Source organism: Hydra viridissima, unplaced genomic scaffold (genome assembly GCF_058129835.1).
Source record: "Hydra viridissima isolate aposymbiotic clone 2 unplaced genomic scaffold, HvirCarnegie_v1 scaffold_2, whole genome shotgun sequence".
In the NCBI taxonomy this organism is placed as follows: domain Eukaryota; kingdom Metazoa; phylum Cnidaria; class Hydrozoa; order Anthoathecata; family Hydridae; genus Hydra; species Hydra viridissima.
Genome location: NW_028324301.1, coordinates 6,031,458 through 6,050,449, shown reverse-complemented (window position 1 = coordinate 6,050,449; position 18,992 = coordinate 6,031,458). Strand labels below are relative to the sequence as shown.

At 27.2% G+C, this 18,992-nt stretch overlaps 2 protein-coding genes across 2 annotated transcripts in view; one reads left to right on the top strand and one right to left on the bottom strand.

The window, feature by feature from the left end:
- LOC149891668 (E3 SUMO-protein ligase ZBED1-like) overlaps positions 1-18,992 on the top strand; it is a 588,790-nt gene that overhangs the window by 150,537 nt on the left and 419,261 nt on the right. The window lies entirely within an intron of this gene.
- Positions 35-18,918, bottom strand: LOC145191130 (uncharacterized). The gene is made up of 24 exons (XM_090079773.1): positions 18,766-18,918; positions 16,718-16,793; positions 16,524-16,584; positions 16,230-16,349; positions 14,571-14,706; positions 13,119-13,268; positions 12,857-12,991; positions 12,444-12,560; positions 12,176-12,301; positions 9,646-9,768; positions 8,887-9,015; positions 8,584-8,706; positions 8,347-8,472; positions 6,326-6,454; positions 4,055-4,186; positions 3,157-3,366; positions 2,555-2,752; positions 2,243-2,473; positions 1,915-2,154; positions 1,510-1,785; positions 1,234-1,395; positions 734-901; positions 397-537; positions 35-272 (listed from the first exon to the last, which is right to left on the bottom strand). The coding sequence occupies exons 1-24, from the start codon at positions 18,839-18,841 to the stop codon at positions 67-69; spliced, it is 3,591 nt and encodes a 1,196-aa protein (XP_089935899.1). The 5' UTR covers positions 18,842-18,918; the 3' UTR covers positions 35-66.

Below are 18,992 nucleotides of genomic sequence, written 5' to 3'. Positions count from 1 at the left end.
ATAGAAGGAGAGAAAGAAAAAAAAAAAACAGAAAAAGTTTTAGATTGTTTAATCTGGTTACTGAACTCAATTTACATCATTAATATTCTTCGACACTTGGACGAAAATACTCCTTCCATCGATGGCTCCTGTGCTTGTCAACCTATTATCAGCTTTGCAAACATATATTCCACTATCGGCTTCCTTTACATTTTTTATCATAACTCTTAACCCAGTAATATAACGGTTTCCAGTGGCAAGAGATTCCATGGTCATTACACTTTGAGTTTCGTCTGTTTAAAGAATATAAAATAATGCTTAAAAATTTACAAGTTAAAAAAAAACAAAAAAAAAGGAGTTCTTTTTCTAAATCATAACTGGCATAATCAGTCTGAAAAATCAAACAAATATAATTACTATTGTTTAGAGATTTTTCTTTCACAAACATTAAATGTGGAGCAGGGCTGCCAGTGCCATAGCAATCAAGAGTAATATTATCACCGACTGACGCCAAAATTAGCTCACTTTCAGGAATAATTTTAGATACTCGTGCCGATACTAAAAAGAATAATATTAATAATAACCTTTCGATGCTGATGCTGATGCTTAAAATTTTAATACTAATGGAGTTTCGATGCCGGTACTGATGCTAAAAACAATTAAATAAATAATAAAAACAAATACAAAGGTATTATTAGGTAATAAGGTACGTAATACACATAACAAATAGAACAAATAATTTTCAGCTTATTACGCCTGCATTGATCTTCTGTAACTGAACCATTTTCAGACGTTGCACTTTGATGACATATTTTGCATGCAATTTGACCTTCAAGTTCTTGATAAGAACCGCTTGGGCATCGTTTACAACCGTCCACTCCGTCAAAACCAGTCAATGAATATTTCCCAGCGCCACATGGTACTTAAATAAATTTACATCATGACATTAATCAAAGTTTCTAAAAATATAAAATACAAACTTTATAAGAGATATTAACTTCTTTTCCATTAAGCACCATTTTGCTTAAATGGCTAAAGATCAAATTTTAGGTAGTGGAGCGGAAATAGAGAATGAAATATGGGTATCAGATTGCAAGAAAAATTTGAAAAAGATACAACTTTTTATTCTGCGATATACTGCTTACTGGGACTTGGAACGAACTGCAACAGTTATGCAAAGCTATGTTTTTATAAATCAAGTTGCAGAAGTTTACATATTCAAAATCTTGTAACCTCATTACAAAAAAAACAAACCTTCACAACTAAGGGCAGATTTCTGACCATTAGTACTGGTTAATTGACCATCTGGACACCTTTTACATTTAAGAGAACCTTCAACGTCTTGATAGAACCCAACCAAGCATTTCTGACACGTCCCTGGAATATTTCCTGCTTCAGTTCCCTTTGGACACAAGCCTTTAATTTATAAAAACTATTAAAATTTGTATAGAAAACAGAATTATTTAGAGAATTGTTCTTAATAAAAAAACAAAAAAATTTTTTGTTTGATTGATAAATGCAGTTACTAACCACACATAATCTGCTTAGTAGTTGGATGTACAAGTTGAATTTCTCCCAAAGCACAACTGCCGTTAGTAGGGTTAGTCCTCTTGACACAATCAGGCACCTGCCGACTAACCCATTCTCCATTATTACAAAAGAAAACTGGCGTTGGGGCAACAACTTCACTGAAAATAAAGCCAACTGGGCACTGTAAAAGTACCGTTGCCTGAGATGCACTAGAAGAGAACCAAGATTTACTTGCTCCTTCTCCTCCTGGAATTGAATTTTTGGAGCAGTGTTTTGCTATAAGAAAGCAAAAATTAAAGATGAAAAAGCTATTCATAAAATACCAATATAAAAAGTAAATAAAATTCATGTTAACTTTAAGTAACAATTTATAAAAAACATACAAATAACAAAAATATTTTAAACCTCGAACATGAACAAAGAATCTGCAAGCTGCTTGGTTACCATAGTCATCAATTGCTTCGTAAAACACAAAATAAACCTGCTGACTAAGATAAGCATTATTTTGCAAATTATTAATGACTTTTTTAACACCAACATTGTCTGAAAACACAGGTTCAGGCCAATTAACAATACCTTGCTCCCCAATAATAGAAACAAAAACTTTGTCATTTGGACAATTAGTGACTGTTGGTGGTTCACGATCTGAAAAAAACAACAAAGCTTTAGAAACTAAAATTATTTATTTTGTTTTAATTACTTATTTAATCAATTTAGTTTTTCTGCCACATACCTTCTATAGTGACATAAAAATTGCAAGAATCCTTGTATTTATTAACCAAGGTTATTAAATAAGATGACCTCCTAGATTTGAACATATACGTTCCATTCAAAACACCCTGAGGATCTGAGACCACACCCTCAAACTTTTCCAACTCTTCAAATATACTTAGAGGAATGGCCATTTCTTTTTTACCAAGAGGGAGGACTAGATTTATATCATGTGGGCACACTAGCTTTTTTCCTAATTAAAAAATGATAAACAATTTTAGTAATTCTATCAAAACTTAATACTAAAAAGAATTTATTAGAAGACATAACTCACTTTCAATGCATTTAGATTCTTGTAATAAATGGGAAAACTTCCCATCTTTTTCACAAATTGCTTCATGAGGTCCAATATGATCATAGCCACCCTTGCAGTATAAAGTACAAGTTTCACCATAACTTGCACCATTTGTTAAGCAAGTGGAAGGAACAATATCACCATTAGCAACTGCAGATATGTTACTACAACGCACACCTAAAGTATATACTAACGTAGAAAACTGATATATTTTAACAGGACGTATATAAATACAATAAATACAGACATAGAGATAAACATGCATTATATAAAGATGTATGCATTTTTAATATTAAAATGTATGAGTTTGAGTATGATTTATTATATAAATTTAATTCTAGGAAAGAAAATTAGAATGAAAAAAACGAAAATATTTAAGAACAAATTTGTCTAATGAAAGGTAAACTAGAAGAATACCCATTAAAGTTAATCATACGTTCAGCATGTATTCATCAGTTTCAATAACTTTGCAAATAGTAGACCAATTTTAAACCTGTATGTGTCATTCGATAGAGCATTAAATGATTTAATATATATAAATATATTCACGTTTTTCTTTTAAAAAATTTGCTTTTAAATACCTTCACATTTTGGTTCATAACCTCCTTGGTTAAAACTCCATGTTCCATCTACATTGCATGATGCACTTGATGCTGATTTTGCATTGAGTTCATAACCAGGGTTACATTCAAATTTACATTCATCAGTATATCTCATGGCATTTGGTTGAGTGCATTTCTCTGGATAAATTTTTCCATTTTGCAGTAGGGGATAGGGTCTGCATAAGATTCCTGAAATTTTATAATAAAAAGTATTTAAATATAACAAGTTTAAACAAAGAATTAAGCTACAAAATAATTGTTTTATGACTGAAATTCATATAAAATAAAATTAAAAATTTTATGAAAAAATAATTATTAAAGCTTTTATAACTGAAACTTTTCGATCAAATATAGGCTTTAAATTCTGCTATAACATAGTTTGGGGACATTAGGTCAAAAACTAATAAATTGACTAACAAAATTTTAAAGAGTTTTTTTTCATCGAGTTTATATTCATGTAAAATGGATCTATATTACATAAAAACAATTGTATGTAATGTAGATGTATTTTGCATGAATGTAAACTCAATGCAAAGTAAATGAACTTTACATTTAAGTTTGTAGATTATCTAATTTATGGGAAGAATTAAAAATAAATCCATTTTACTTTAATGACTTTAATTTCCAAAATAACAGTAAAAATAATATTAAAGCAATCTGATAAAAAGACTTAAAAAGAATTCTTTTTAAACATAATTCTTTAAATAATTTGTATGTTTGCCAATAAAAAAATATTACGTTATTATTCTGTTATTTATTGCTCATCTTCTTTAGAAGAGATTTATTAAACATTTCTTTCTTAAAATCATGATTGTTAAATCATTTTCGATACCAAAAATTGCAATTACTTAAAAAATTTCAGAATAAACTAAATTACCTGTGCATTCTCCTGTAATTTTGTCTTTAAAATAGCCTCTCTTACACTGACACTCATAAGATCCCTGGGTATTTAAGCAATTTGATGTGACGGCGTTGCATAGATTATTTATATGTTGGCATTCATTGAAATCTAAAATAACAAATCAGTACTTTCACAATGAATTTTTTAATTTATTGCTACTTTCCAGTTTTCTTTTAAGCATTCTGTTGTTTAATTTTAAGATTCTTACTCTTACTGTTAAACTAGTCAACAAAAAGAAACTTTCTGTTTTCATCACAAATACAGAAACTTTTTCGGGATAAAAGACTTTCATGAAAATTTAAAATATTTGCTTATAGTTGTGTTTTATAAATTTGCTTCTCCAAACCTTTTAGTAACGTACAGCAGAAAATCAGTTTACGATCTAAGTCAGTCTTCTCATGTACCATGTTTTATTCACTACAAGTATCACAACATTTACTCAAAATTGCTGGGAATATGACTTTTAAAAACCCTGTCTGGGTTATTGCAATAGAGCTCCAGCAGTAATCAGTCATCATGTTTTCACAAAGTTCTTATCATGTCAAGTTAGATATGTAAAGGTGGTAAATATTCTTTTTGTAGGTCAACCAAAAGAATGTTGTTGACACTACTCCTACTTGGCTCCTACTCATTCCTTTAGTCACAATCTTGCTTCCAGTAATGTTCTGCTACAATACAACTGCCTCACAAATACAAGAAGCAGCCGAATTTTGTGGAGCCTGTTAGCATGCCCATTAACATACAATCAACTTTTAGATTCAGGGCTGTAAAGTCAGAAGATGATATAAGTTCCAAGTTCGACTCCAAATATTTATGGTAAATATTATTGAGTAAAAAACCACAGAATTTAACATTGATATTTGCAGCACATGTTTAACTTAAATTTTCTTACACCATAACTTGTAGCTAGATACCATTAGCTACAGTAGCTATACTTGCTAAGATTTTAAGTTAAAAAATTTTTTTTAGCTAGCTACTAGCTACATTTTTCCTGGAAATTACAACTACAAATTAGCAAGTTACTTGTTTAAGCCACAGTAGATTATTGTAGGATAAGTTTACATATGGATATTGATTTAACTTACTAATTTTAAAAATACTTATACAGACAGCAGACCATCATAATATTGATATGAGTTAGTATAGCATTTGAGCATAAACATATATTCAAGGATAAATATATATTCATAAGATAATAAAACATAACTGAAAACTGCTTTAATGAACACTAAGGAGTCGGTACATTTTTACTGACTCCAAACCAAAAAGCACCTAAAAAAACACAGACTCCATGGCTCTGACTCCACAGCACTAATTTAATGACCACAAATAATCCATTAATGGGTTTTGTAGTTGATTGCCTCAAGAGGAGTTTTTATAGTTTTGTGCATCTCATTTAAAGAACAACACAACTTTCAAGCTTCATTTTGATGAACCAATAAACAAACAGCATTCATAAGATTGGTTCAACTATGATAAACTTTCAAATAGTCTATTAATATTGCTACAATAGCACAACTTTTCCATCAACATTAAAAACTGCAAATGTTGCATTTAATATTGTTACTAATCTTAATACAGTGCTTCTCATAAGTTATACTTTAAATACTACTTTTTTCTGTAAAAAATTAAAATTAAATATTTTTTCTTTTTTTTTTTCTTTCTTATAAGTAGTAATTCATTATGCATAATGCAATAACATATCATGATTATTTAGAATTATTTATGACAGAGAATATTGTTAATTGCTGATTGGTTAATCAAAAGCTATTTCCAGATAAACAGGACAACCATTGAGCTTATGAAGATAGTTGGTAGTATCCCAATCAGCTGTATTTTGTCAAACAAAAAAAATTGCAACGTAATTTTTCATAAAAACATTTTTAGATATTTTATTTTAATGACCTTATTGATATTTATATTTTGTATTTAACTGTGTATATAACTAATCAACAATAAAAATAAACTTGTGTATTGATAACTTCCACTGAAATTTTTTTCACTCATAAAACTTATTAAAACTATTACTTATCTAAATTACTTTTAGAAGCACTGTAATTGAGCAATCTTATGATTACTGTGCATTTTTTAATTAAAAAGGTTTCTAAACAAACAATAGTAATTAAAATATTAAAATAAGCAATAATGAAAACAATTAAAACTACACACAATAAAGTAAATCATAAGAGTCACAAAGAAAAACCAATATAACCAATTCGTACTATTTACCACTTATTTGTAAATTACCTTGACAAGTTGAACCATCACTTGATAATTTCCAACCTTTTTTACAAGAGCATTTAAATGATCCTATTGTATTTTCACATTCCTGCTCGCATTCCCCTCTTCCTTCATTTTTAATACACTCATTTTCATCTAAGAAAAGTTTTAGAAACAATAGTTTTTTTATTTCTTAAATTTTTGGATAAATTGGTATTATTACCTCATAATATGTATAATAGCATAATTTTTTTAAAGTGCTTCCTCATTTCATATAATAGGAATAGGTGAAAAATCAATGTGTCAAGTCCATAAAAATTATTTTTGACAGATTCTAGCACAAAAAAGATTTTTTTAAATTTTCAATATAAAAAATGACATTTGAGGATCTTTCAATTTTAAAGGTAATCATATGAAACTGTTTTTATGATCTCTAATAGATCTGAATGCTTAAACTATTGCTATGAAACTATTTTCTGAACTCATATGTATCTGAATATTTAAACTACTACTGGGAGAAATCATATATTTAGTTTTTTGTTTGTGCTGTTGTGAGAGAAATTATAGATTTTAATTTTTTTTGGGCCTGAAAATCTCATTTTTTTAAAAAAAGTTGTTTGCAGATTTTTGGTAAATAATTACTTTTGAACAGCAACAATGCTGTGAAAAAAATTAAAAAATATCTTTTAGTTTTAAAAGGTATGGAAATATTAAAGAAAAAAATATATTGATTGATTTGCATTGTGGTATAAAAATAAACAAGCTAAACTATTATATCAAATTTTTATATTTTATCTGAGGATTGTTATCCAATTCTTAAAGTGAAGGCCCCTGGTATGTATTTTCATGCTATAAACCTTTCTTGACAAAAACTTTCCCATCTTAGTTGGTACACTATTTCCACCGCTCTTTCATTTTCTTTTTCTACTGCTAGGAATAGATCTTTCTTTTAGTTTCATTGTGGTTAAGAAAAATAAAGTCTTTTAGTAAGCAGAAATAAAGTCCTTTTAGCAGCATCATATACAACAGAGAGAAGAAACTAATTGAACTCTTTTTAGGGATTTGTAAGATTTTACATATTAGAGGGTTGTTGCAGCCTACACAATAAACATTTACTGCTATTCTGTCCTGATTGCTGTTTTTTGTATTACCTTTTTCCCAACCCTTTAGACATTCGATGAAGACAACCTTTTAACAGTGAGACCAGTAACAGTTTCTATAATTTGAGAAAGAGTATTACTAAGTGCTCTGACACTAACATGCTTTATTCATATGTTACATTAATGTTAAATAATAATAACTAGGGAATGTCTTAACTTGTTGAAAACTGACCTTGTTTAATTTTTTAAGCTTATGTAAAGAAAAAAACTAGATCAGAGAAACATGTTTATCTGTAAGGTAAATATGTTTGATCTAGTTTTGATGTAGTCTTTTTGCTGTATAGTAAGGTCTTTTCACAACATTTTTGTTTGTTTGTTTTTTCAACATAGTTTTTTTAATGTATTTTGTCTTATGTATCCTTACAAACATTAGCAGTGTTCTTTTACTATATTAATTGTGGTGTCCTTTGTGGTGTCCAAAATTTATTATTCAGATATGAAAAATTATTATTTAAACCCATGACTTTAAAAAACATTTTTTTTACATAAATATCTTTAAAAGATTATCCCTAGATTCTCAAAAAGTGGAATTTTTAAAATATTTTGAAGTGTTGATCTGCCAAAAATAGTTTTTATGTGTAAAAAACTAATGCTTATTGTTTTATCAACTATTCAGACCACATGACGGAGCACATAAAGTTTTTTTTACCTAAAAACCCTAATGCATATATTGCCTATAAGTTCTTTTTATTGACTTTGTCCAGTGATTTACATGTGCAATTATTTATATCATTAAATTTATCAACATCACAAAAAAGTTAACTATTTAAACATTTTTAAAAATATTTCTTTGTTGAAATCTGACAATAGAGATTACAAATTAAAATACACAAAGAATATCTGATATATTTTAACACAACAATTACATAAAAAGAACAACAAATTAACCTTGGCAAGATTTTTGGTCACTATTCAAGTAGAACCCTTTCTTACATCCACAATAGAAACTACCATATGTTTCATAGCAATTTTGCTCACAGTTATTTAACTTCGGTTCACTACACTCAGCAACATCTAAAAAGGTTAAAATAAAAATAATTAAATAATGAATGTGGTAAACTATGACTTACAAATAACATTTTATTACTTGTTGTTTTTTTAATAACATTAGGCAAGTTACATTACCATCACACATTTTTTTGTCTTTTGCAAGTTTTAAGCCTGAAGGGCACGTACAGTAGTAAGAACCAATTGTATTTACACAGCCTTTTTGACAGCTCCCATTAGCCAACTGACACTCATTTATATCTAAAAATTATAGATAGACAAATAAAAGTTATGTTTACATGTAAAAATGAAGATTTATATATAACTAAAAATAAAGAAGAAAATCAAAACAAAACTATAAACCTGAATAATATTAAACTAAGCATTCTTTTAAACAGAGTATTTTTACAACTTTAAATTAATTTCTAAATTTCTACTAACCTGTGCATGAAGTTTTATTGTAAGACGTATATCCAGTTTTGCAACTACAATCAAAGGTACCCGGTCTATTTTTGCATGAAGTAGTTTTCACATCACAATTAGCTTCTCCAGAGCTACATTCATCAATGTCTTAACAAAAGAAATGCAGAAACTAGATTGATTTAAATAAATTTAGATATCTTAAGTTTTTGTTAAAAGTTTATTATGTACATAAAGAAGCAATATTATTTATCATACAATATACTAAATTAACTTTACAAACATTCTAAGTTAACTTCACAAATATAATAATTTAACTTTGTAAATATGCAAATTAAACTTAGTACATTGTGAATATGCAAATTTAAATTTGTAAATGTGTTATTTTAACTTTACAAATATGATAATTTAACTTTGTAAATATACTAATAATACTATAAAATGATTTAACATCATATGTATTACTGTATGATTTTTTGCATGTAAATTTCAAAAAAACAAACTGAATTTCTTTTTGTAACTTTGTTCCTTCTTGTTTGTTTTGAAATTTGTTTCCTAGAATATTTTACTATTGTTTTGAGTGAATGAAAATCTTTTGTTTACACTTAAAAACCTTGTTTTAAAATAAAAAGAAATAATTATTACATTTATCATAATCTTCAATAATTATAGTAACTTTTTCACTTAAATAGTTTTTACTTAAATTTGTTTAACAAAAAAAAAAAAAAATTAAAATTTTTTAAGCAAAAAAATTTCTTCAGAAGCACATAATAAACTTACCAATACAAGTATGATTATCTGAATGAAGATAATATCCTCTGTTACATGAACATAAATATGACCCTTTTGTATTTGTACAATAATGTGTACAACCGCTAATTTTTTTTTTGCATTCATCAATGTCTAAATGAAAAGTTTCACATAGCTGCTTAATCATACAACTGACAAATAATATTAAAATAATTTGACTTATATCTAACATTACCTGTAAACAAGCTTAATAAAAATTTCTGTTGAAAGATGAAAGAGCAAGAAACTACTGCAAAATAGAGTTTTCATAGAAGAAAATATGTTTAAGCATGAAAAGGAAATTTAGAGTTGTTTTAAATTTAAAATATTCAAGTAACCTAAACGATAATTTTTCCACTTCATATAGTATTTATAATGTAATACTTGGGTGACCCATTTTTATTTTTAACATTAATTGCTATTTTTTAGTGGGATTCACTGATGACTAAGGAAAAATTATACAAAATTTGATTAATTTATGACTATTTGTACATATCCCACAAAAGATTTGTTTTAAAACATCATAGATGTAATTACTCTCATTTCAATACTTTTCAAACATTCTTAATTGGTACTTTCATTCCAGTTCATTTATTATTATGAAATTCAATTTAAAGAAATCTTTCTCCTGCTTCTCTTCAGACAATACTTGTACTTAAATACATGCCATGACCTTGAAGCTGCTGCAGTTTAACTTATTGATGGATAAGTTTTTAAAGTTTGTTATGCAATTCCATTGAAGTGTTACAAACTTTATATAAAAATGTATTGATACTAAACCTGTTTACATTATAGGATTAAGTCTTGTTTAAATGATGGCAGAGACTTCTGCAGAAAAGAAGGTTAAAAGACCTAGTAAATACCTCAAAACTTTTAGTTGCATGTTCATGAGTCACACAGAAAGAAATTTGCTTAGATTATTCATTTGGTAGCCGAATATGGGTCACTAAAAAAACTTCCTGAAACAAGAAAACAAGAAAGAATAGTGAAGTGGAAAACTTGACACTAAATGGTGTATCCTACACACCTAAAGATTGCTGAAACTGTTAACAGCAAACTCCTAATAGGCCAATGACAGTTTCCTCAAGTAAGCAAAATTGCTGGAGCAGAGAAAGTCCTTGCTGAAATAAGTATATTGTTACATCAAACTGCAGTACCATGAAGGACAAAAGAAAAATTAAGAAATTTTTTACATATAACAGACTTTCTAAAACATGAGGAATATTGAGAGCTTGTGGAGTTTATTTGTTTTTTTTTTGGTGGACATATTATAAGAAGTTTCCATATTTGGTATATTGGTTCTGATCATCGTGCAAGATAGATGTAAAAAGCTTTTTATTAGCCAAACATATTTTATGATTTTAAGCTCAATGATGAAGAAACAAAAAGGTTTGAGAGGGTATTGAAGTAAGTTTGCCTTTTTTATGAAAAAAACATTCTGCAAGCTGCTATTACCAATGGTCCCCAGCTAACAATCTGCATTTCTTTTCCTTGATGAGGAAGTTAAAATAAATCAATTATGAAGGTTCAGAAAAAATCACATCCATTGAATGACACTTGGGATACTTTTCTAAGGAGCAGGTAGTATTTTGCTTGTTTGACAACTCTCTGAGTTATGCAGAAAAAACAAAAACTTACAAATGTATCAAGACTAAAAGTATTCTCTCCTTACAAAAAGCCTCTGACTGTTAAGGAGATAAAGAAAAAAACTTTTTTATCATCTTTCTTTGGGAAAAAGTTATGGTTGCTTAGCTATCTGTTAAAATTAAGCAGATCATAGTTTATGGATAAACATTCCATCAGAGACTCGGAATAAATTCAAAGAACTTGAAATAGCAAAAAAGTTTACATGCAATTTTTCCTTAGAATCTTTTGTGGGATATGTACAAATAGTTGTAAATTAATCAACTTTGGCAGGACTATTCCTCTGCCATCAATAAATACATACATACATACATACATACATACATACATACATACATACATACATACATACATACATACATACATACATACATACATACATACATACATACATACATACATACATACATACATACATACATACATACATACATACATACATACATATATATATATATATATATATATATATATATATATATATATATATATATATATATATATATATATATATATATATATATATATATATATATATATATATATATATATATATATTGTGTAAACCTTGCTGAGAAAGAAAAAAAGGTCGAAGATTGCACATAATTTTACTCAACTTGTGGAGGATCAAAAAGTTATCCTAAATTCTAAATTTTTTTTATTTAATATTTTTAAATCAAATCTTATCTCTGGTAAAAAATTAAAATCAGACCACCCTAATAATATACCATAGCAATTCTAAAAAAAATATTATCATTAGATTTTTAAATATTTATAATAAAAATATTTATAAAATTTGTAAAAAAGAATTAATAAATATTATTCAATAAATAACATTTTTATACCCTTAATGACTCTTGCAATTATATATTTTTACCTTGACAACCATTTCTCAAAGAAGCTTCGTAGCCAGGAAGACACTTGCAATAAAAACCTCCTAATGTGTTAATACACTCAGAAGTTTCAGAATTACATTGAAATGGGTTCTGACATTCATTTTTATCTAAAAAAAAATAAAATTCAGTATTCAAATTAAAATTCTTAAGTCATTAACACTTGAAAAACTTTTTGAACAATCATTTTAAAATATATATGATATAGATCGATAGTATACCAATTACAAATACAATGTTACACCATTCTACCTTGACAACTGCCATTGATTTTTTCAAAACCACTATAACAATCACATCTGAAGCCATTGTTAAGGTTTACACATTGCTGTTGGCAACCACCATTGTTTATTTTGCACTCATCTCGATCTATAAATAGATTTACATAGAGAGCTAATGTGGTTACATATTAAAACAAAAAATTTCAATACTCTTTCCATTCATATTTAGCAATTTTAAACCAACTTTTAGAATATTTATTTTAAAAGTAAAAGATTATTAAATTTCATTTTTAACAGAGTATGAAAAATGAGATTGTCACAAAAATACTATAAAAAATAAAAAACTATATATCATGAAAGTACTAAATATCATAAAAAACTAAAATAGCATGAAAATATTGCTAAACTATCATTAAAAAAATATTAAAATATCATAAAATATACCTATGCATTGCAAGTTTTTATTTTTGCTATCTAATTCCATAGTATCATCGAGGCATGAGCAATAAAAACTGCCAATAGTATTGTGACAAGTAGTAGTTTTTTTATCACACTTATTCAAGTTACACTCATTGATGTCTAAAATAATGAAAACAAGTTTTTAAAATATTATGCAAATAAAACTTCAGTTTTGTTAAAATATATCTTTAGCTAACTTTAAAAATATATTTGAACTATAATTGAAAATGTTTTTAAAAATTCTTACCGCTGCAATTTTTTCCATTAGAATCTAATTGATAACCATCATTGCATTTACATTTTAAATAAAAGGCATTTAAAAATCTATATTCACAGCTTTGTTCACACCCTAGCTTTAAACAATCATTTTGTGTTTTCACAGTTGGCTCAACAACCTCTAAAGTTAAATTTTATAACAAAGTATAAACTTTAATGTAGTATCTGCTGCAATAATAAAAGAAATATAATTAGCAAAAAAAAACATATAAAAGTGTGACATAAAAATCAAAATTGATGACTTAAATCTTGCATTCTCTCAATCAAGAGTGTTGTAAACACTTTTACCAAAAATACCTAACTCAATTATTTTTAGGGATAGCCCTCTTCAGAATTTTTAGGGACGGCCCTCTTCAGAATTTTCAGTAAAAGCTGTAATTCCTATAACTATTTTTTTTGAGTATACCCAGTAACATATTTTCAAAAATGTAAAAATCTTAATGATTAACTATGTTTATTAAAAAAACAAAAAGTTATACTCTAAAATAGATGGGAGGCAATAAAAGAGGTTTAGCTTCCCAATTCTCATCAGGTTTTTGAAAGAGTTCTGTATAAAAGCTATGAAAGAAAAGTAGTGAATGTTAACTGTTAAAGAATTCACCTTTAAAAGTGCACAAATAAGAACATTTGTTATGTGTTTAAGTAAAAAAGTGCACTGATGCATTTGAAAATCTTATATGATAAGATCCTTCTTTTTAAGGGGGTTACAATAAAAGAGATTAGGGATTTTTTAATTGGTCAGAAAATGGCTTTTAGAAAAGTCATGGCAAAGAAGCATTGGGGTGAAAAACTGAAAGAAGATTTAACCATGCAAAATATCACCTTATGTTGATTCAAGTGTTACATTCAGAGATTTGATTTTCATACTGCATACACCAACTGCTTAACTAACTTTTAAATGTAACCTATTATCTAAATACTGTTGCTGTGTTCTTAAATTTGTAATTGCTTTATGTAGTGTGTTTAAAAAAGCATTAAGTACAACAACAGCCCTAAGCCTTTTTCTTGTTTCAATGTTTTCAAAACCATTTAAAGAATCAAAAATATTTAACTTTACAGATTATCATGTTTCAAAGAGTCTAATCAATTTCTAGAATTTGCAGACATTACCTGCACTAGTTGAGTCAGCTTTGTGCATATGGCTTTTTGACAGCTTCAGGATTTAAAAAAAAGCGTTACAAATACTTAACAACTATGCAAAGAAGGTGTATCCTTGTTTAAGATTTTAAGCTCACAGAAAAGAGATTATCAGCAGCAATCTCAATTGTATGTAATTGGGATTCATCAACAAATGTTCCCACAATCAAAGAAAAAACTATTGCAGCAAATAAAATATTTACTACTTAACTAAGCAAAAGATTTACTAATTTCATAAAAACTTTTGTATTAAAATATTAAACTACAAAATTTAAAAAAATCTTACCATTTGATATGAAAAGTTCTAAATAGAAGCAGTTTAAAGGCAGATTATCTGCACTCTTGATTTCAATCATAACATCACTCATACCAGTGTTAACTGGAATAGATTCATTTTTAGCTGCAGAAACAAACTTGTGGCTCTGAAATTAATTGGAAGTGATACTTTCAAAAAATAATTCAAAAGTGACTCTTGAATATAGTTCAAAATGAGAACATTTGAAAAAAATCAAAAATTTTGCATGTGCATAACTTTCTTATGTTCATTTTTAAAAGTTAAATTTCTTAACTAAAAGAGTTTTGTGAATCAATAATAAATAACAAATAAAAATGAATAAAATTCATGCTATTTATGTTCAATAAAAAAAATAATAATTTTATATAAAATAAATCTTTTTTTACTAGGAAAGTAAAATTTGAACTTATAATAAAAGTAGCTCATGATGCATTTTTTTGTTGCAGAAATTTAAATAAAATTATATCCAGTATTTTTTCTTGCATGTATTTAGCACACAAATCTGAAATTGGTGAAACAAGTTTGATAGATCTAGGAAAAGAGGTCAATCAGAATTAGGAATTTAAAAAAAACATAAGTTCAAAGATAACATGATACAAATAACATGATAACATCATACAAATAAGTTCAAAGATAACATGAGAAAGGGAAACCTCATTCACATTTTGTATATTTTTTTAAAAAAAAAAATCAAACAAGACCCAACCACAAAACAGTCTTTAGAATTATGAAAACCTTTTTTAAAAATAAAGCCAACATTTAGGTAATTAAAAACTCAGAGAAAATTTTCACACTCTATTATATATTAAGCGTATCTCTATCATATTATATGGTATCTTGTGAAACCAGAATAGTTTAAAGCAACTAGATGTCATAGCAATATTTGTTAATGCATCAACAGGCATTAGGTTATTCCACAAAAGTGTATTTCCTAGTGATTGTTTTCTACCATCCTTTAAAATCAATAAGCCAATAGTCAATACAAATTTCTAATTCCAAAAATTATGATGAAGAAAATCTCCTATATACAAGTAATAATTTATGTTAACAACTGACAAACAAAATTAACTGAAATGATATAAAGCAATATCATATTTTGAAAATACAATAAAAGATAATTGTGTATTTTTTGTAATACTAATGACCAGTAGTATTTTTTTGTTCAGAATCTTTTTCACCTTTAGACAGGTTATTGTTTTTTTAATAAGAAATGAAAAGTAACTTTTTTTCTTTGAAAAAAACTCCTCAAAAATCAAATAATTGCAAAATAAACAGTTAACTTAAAAAAAAGAATACCTTGAGCTTTTTATCAAGGTTACTCAAAATAATAATAATGTAGGTGATACACTTAAGAATTGGTTTATTATGATCTTAAATTTAAATTAACATAAGAAAAAAACTAGAAAACTAGATTTTAACAAATGGAAAAAAGCTTGCTCCCTCATCATTCTTATTTTGTGATTTGATTCAAATTTTGTAAAATAATAATTAATTAATTAATTATTATTTTAAATTATGTTTTTAGTTTTAACGTGTTCATTTTATGCTGATTAAAATTGCATCAGTAAACAATTCTTTCCAAACTTAAAAAAACACACATGTTTGTTTACATGCATTATAAATTTAAAGTTGATTAAAAATATTGCTTACCTTAACTGATTCTAACTCATTATCATCTCCACCAAAAATTTCAATTTCAAATGGTCGCTGATCATTCTTGGAATCTCGAAATATTACTCTGGTCACTTTATAACGACTTAGTAGACTGATCTATTTTAAAAAAAGTTTGATAAAAAATTTATTCTTGATTTGTTAACACCATTAGCAATATCTATTTGTATATATATATATATATATATATATATATATATATATATATATATATATATATATATATATATATATATATATATATATATATATATATATCCCTCTAACACATGCCTTTATGCTGCCAACATTTTTAACACCATTGGAACAAAATTTGCCACTTTTCAAGTCTACACTGAAAAAGAAAGGTGCAGGTTTAACTTATATTGTTTTTACACCAAAAATTTGATGCTAAAATAATTTATATAAATTAAACAGGTCTTAATCTAAAAAAAACATAATAATAAAGATTTTTTTATTATTATTACTTTTTGAAAGAGATTGTTGATGTATAATCTTTAAGGTTTTCTGATTTTGGATCACTTAAACCAATAGGCTCTTCAGCTAAGGTAAAGTTTAAAAAAACAACTCATTACGCAGAAGTTTGAAACGTATACACATACTTTTATATAAAAAAAAACAACTCATTATGCAGAAATTTGAAACGTATACACATATTTTTATAGTAAAAATAATAAATATTAATTGTAAAATCTGAGATTTTTGTTTAAAAGTACAGTTTTCTGAGTTAATCAAAAGAATGAGCTATGCGGAAAATGAGAAATCTATAAATGCTAATTTTATTGTGGAAAAGCCTCAACCAAGAAATGGTTACCATATTTGTTTTCCTTTAAAATCACTTCCAGTCTTCTCGCTAACGCATTTTAAACTTCCTTTCCCCCCCCCCCCTCCCCACAACTCAACACAACACCCCTGGGTGTAAACTGCCCAAAGTCTAATTATACAAGGGTTGTAAATTAGCTAAGACCATGCATGTCCTAAAGACCAGAATTTATCCTATACATAAATTCTGGTCTTTAGGACATGCTATAATTTATGTCAATTTAGAAAAAATGAGTTGTTTTCATGCATGTCGCTCCATGAAAACAATTTGTATTTTTTCCTTTGTTTTCTTTTTGGCTCTTTTCCGTGTAAGTTACAGTTTATAAATGGTGGTCAAGAAATTTGAATTTTTCATTTGGAAACATGAAGAAAAGCACCTCCTGTTGAGAGTATTAGTTGTTTACATCAAAAATAACTAATTAATACCTAAGAATTTAGTAAAAAGTAATAAATAAACGTTAGTTTACCAAAGTAACTATTTGTATGTTAGGTCGTCTTTAAATTGATATAATTCTATAATATGTTAGATAATATAATCAAGTAATATTGAAATCATTTAGTACGTTTTTTTTTTTTTTAATTTGAATACATTATATTCATCGTACAAAATCAGTGTGTTGACTTTTTATTTATTGGAAAATGTAAATAAATGGGTAAAAATAAATCGTCAAAAATACAGATATCAGTGATTTTCCTAAGAAATAAGTTATGGTATTGAATAAAGATGATTACTCTCAAGTACAGATCGCTAAACATCTCAAGTTGTTTATTTAAAGCACACTTTGAAAATTGTGAAACGTCCGCAATCACTTTTAGGTTTAAAGCAGCAAGACCTTTTTGAAATTTTTGAGAAGGGCGTGATAGCTAACATAGAAAAATAAATTGAAGTTCTAAAGGCTAAAGTCAAAACGCAGATATAGTTAAGTGATTGCATCATACCATACAGTAAAAGTGTTGATGAAGTGGTTTGTCGACGATATAGAAGAGATTCTAGCCAATTGACTTTTGAACTTGCAACATCTCAATGCTATTGAAAACTGCTGGAATATCATAAAGCGCAAAGTTTTAGCCCACCAGCCAACCTCAAGGACGGACTTGAAAAACCTGAGACATCGCGTATCGCTACTGTTCTCAAAAACAAAGGATTACCAAAAAATACTGAACATGAATGTATTTTAATGACAAACCACTAACAATGTAGAGTTAGAGAAATATTAAAGAGAAGGTTGCAACAGTTTTTTTATGCGAAATTGTAAAATACGCTTCTTCTACAACAATAGCATAATGAAATAAACTAAAGCGCTTTTCAAGGGGTGCTCTATTTTTTTGGCTACTATTGTATATAAAAACAAAATCGAAAAGTTTTCGTGAGATTAGATAATTTGACGTGGAATTTCTTGTAATTACCAATAGTCGAATTCACCTACGCGTGAGGAGTCAACCCATTAGTTGCAACAAATAAAAACCAAAACAGAGCATCTTAAATATTTGAATCAAAAGACTTCATTTAAACCTGCTTGTGTAAAATGAAACAAACAATTTTGAATATCAGTAATTAAATTTAAAAAAGATAATCGGTAAATAGAAGAATTCATTAAAATTTTCCAGAATTTTCACTAATAATTTTTTATCATCGGTAATATTAACAATATTTTTCCCACCATTATTTCTTTTATCGCTAACAACAATTTACCTTGACAACTTTTAGTCAAAAATATTATCAACAAAGCAGCAATTTTTCCTGGGATCATTCTCTTGACCGGGATCATTCTAAGGTTTAAGACGACTTTTATTTAATGTTTTTAGGTTTGGATTTTTAAAGAAGAAAGAAATTTGAACAGGTAACTAAATATTGCTTTGGTTTGCACGTAAATCTGTTTAAATAACAGAAATGCACACAATGCTTTTAAAATTGAGTCG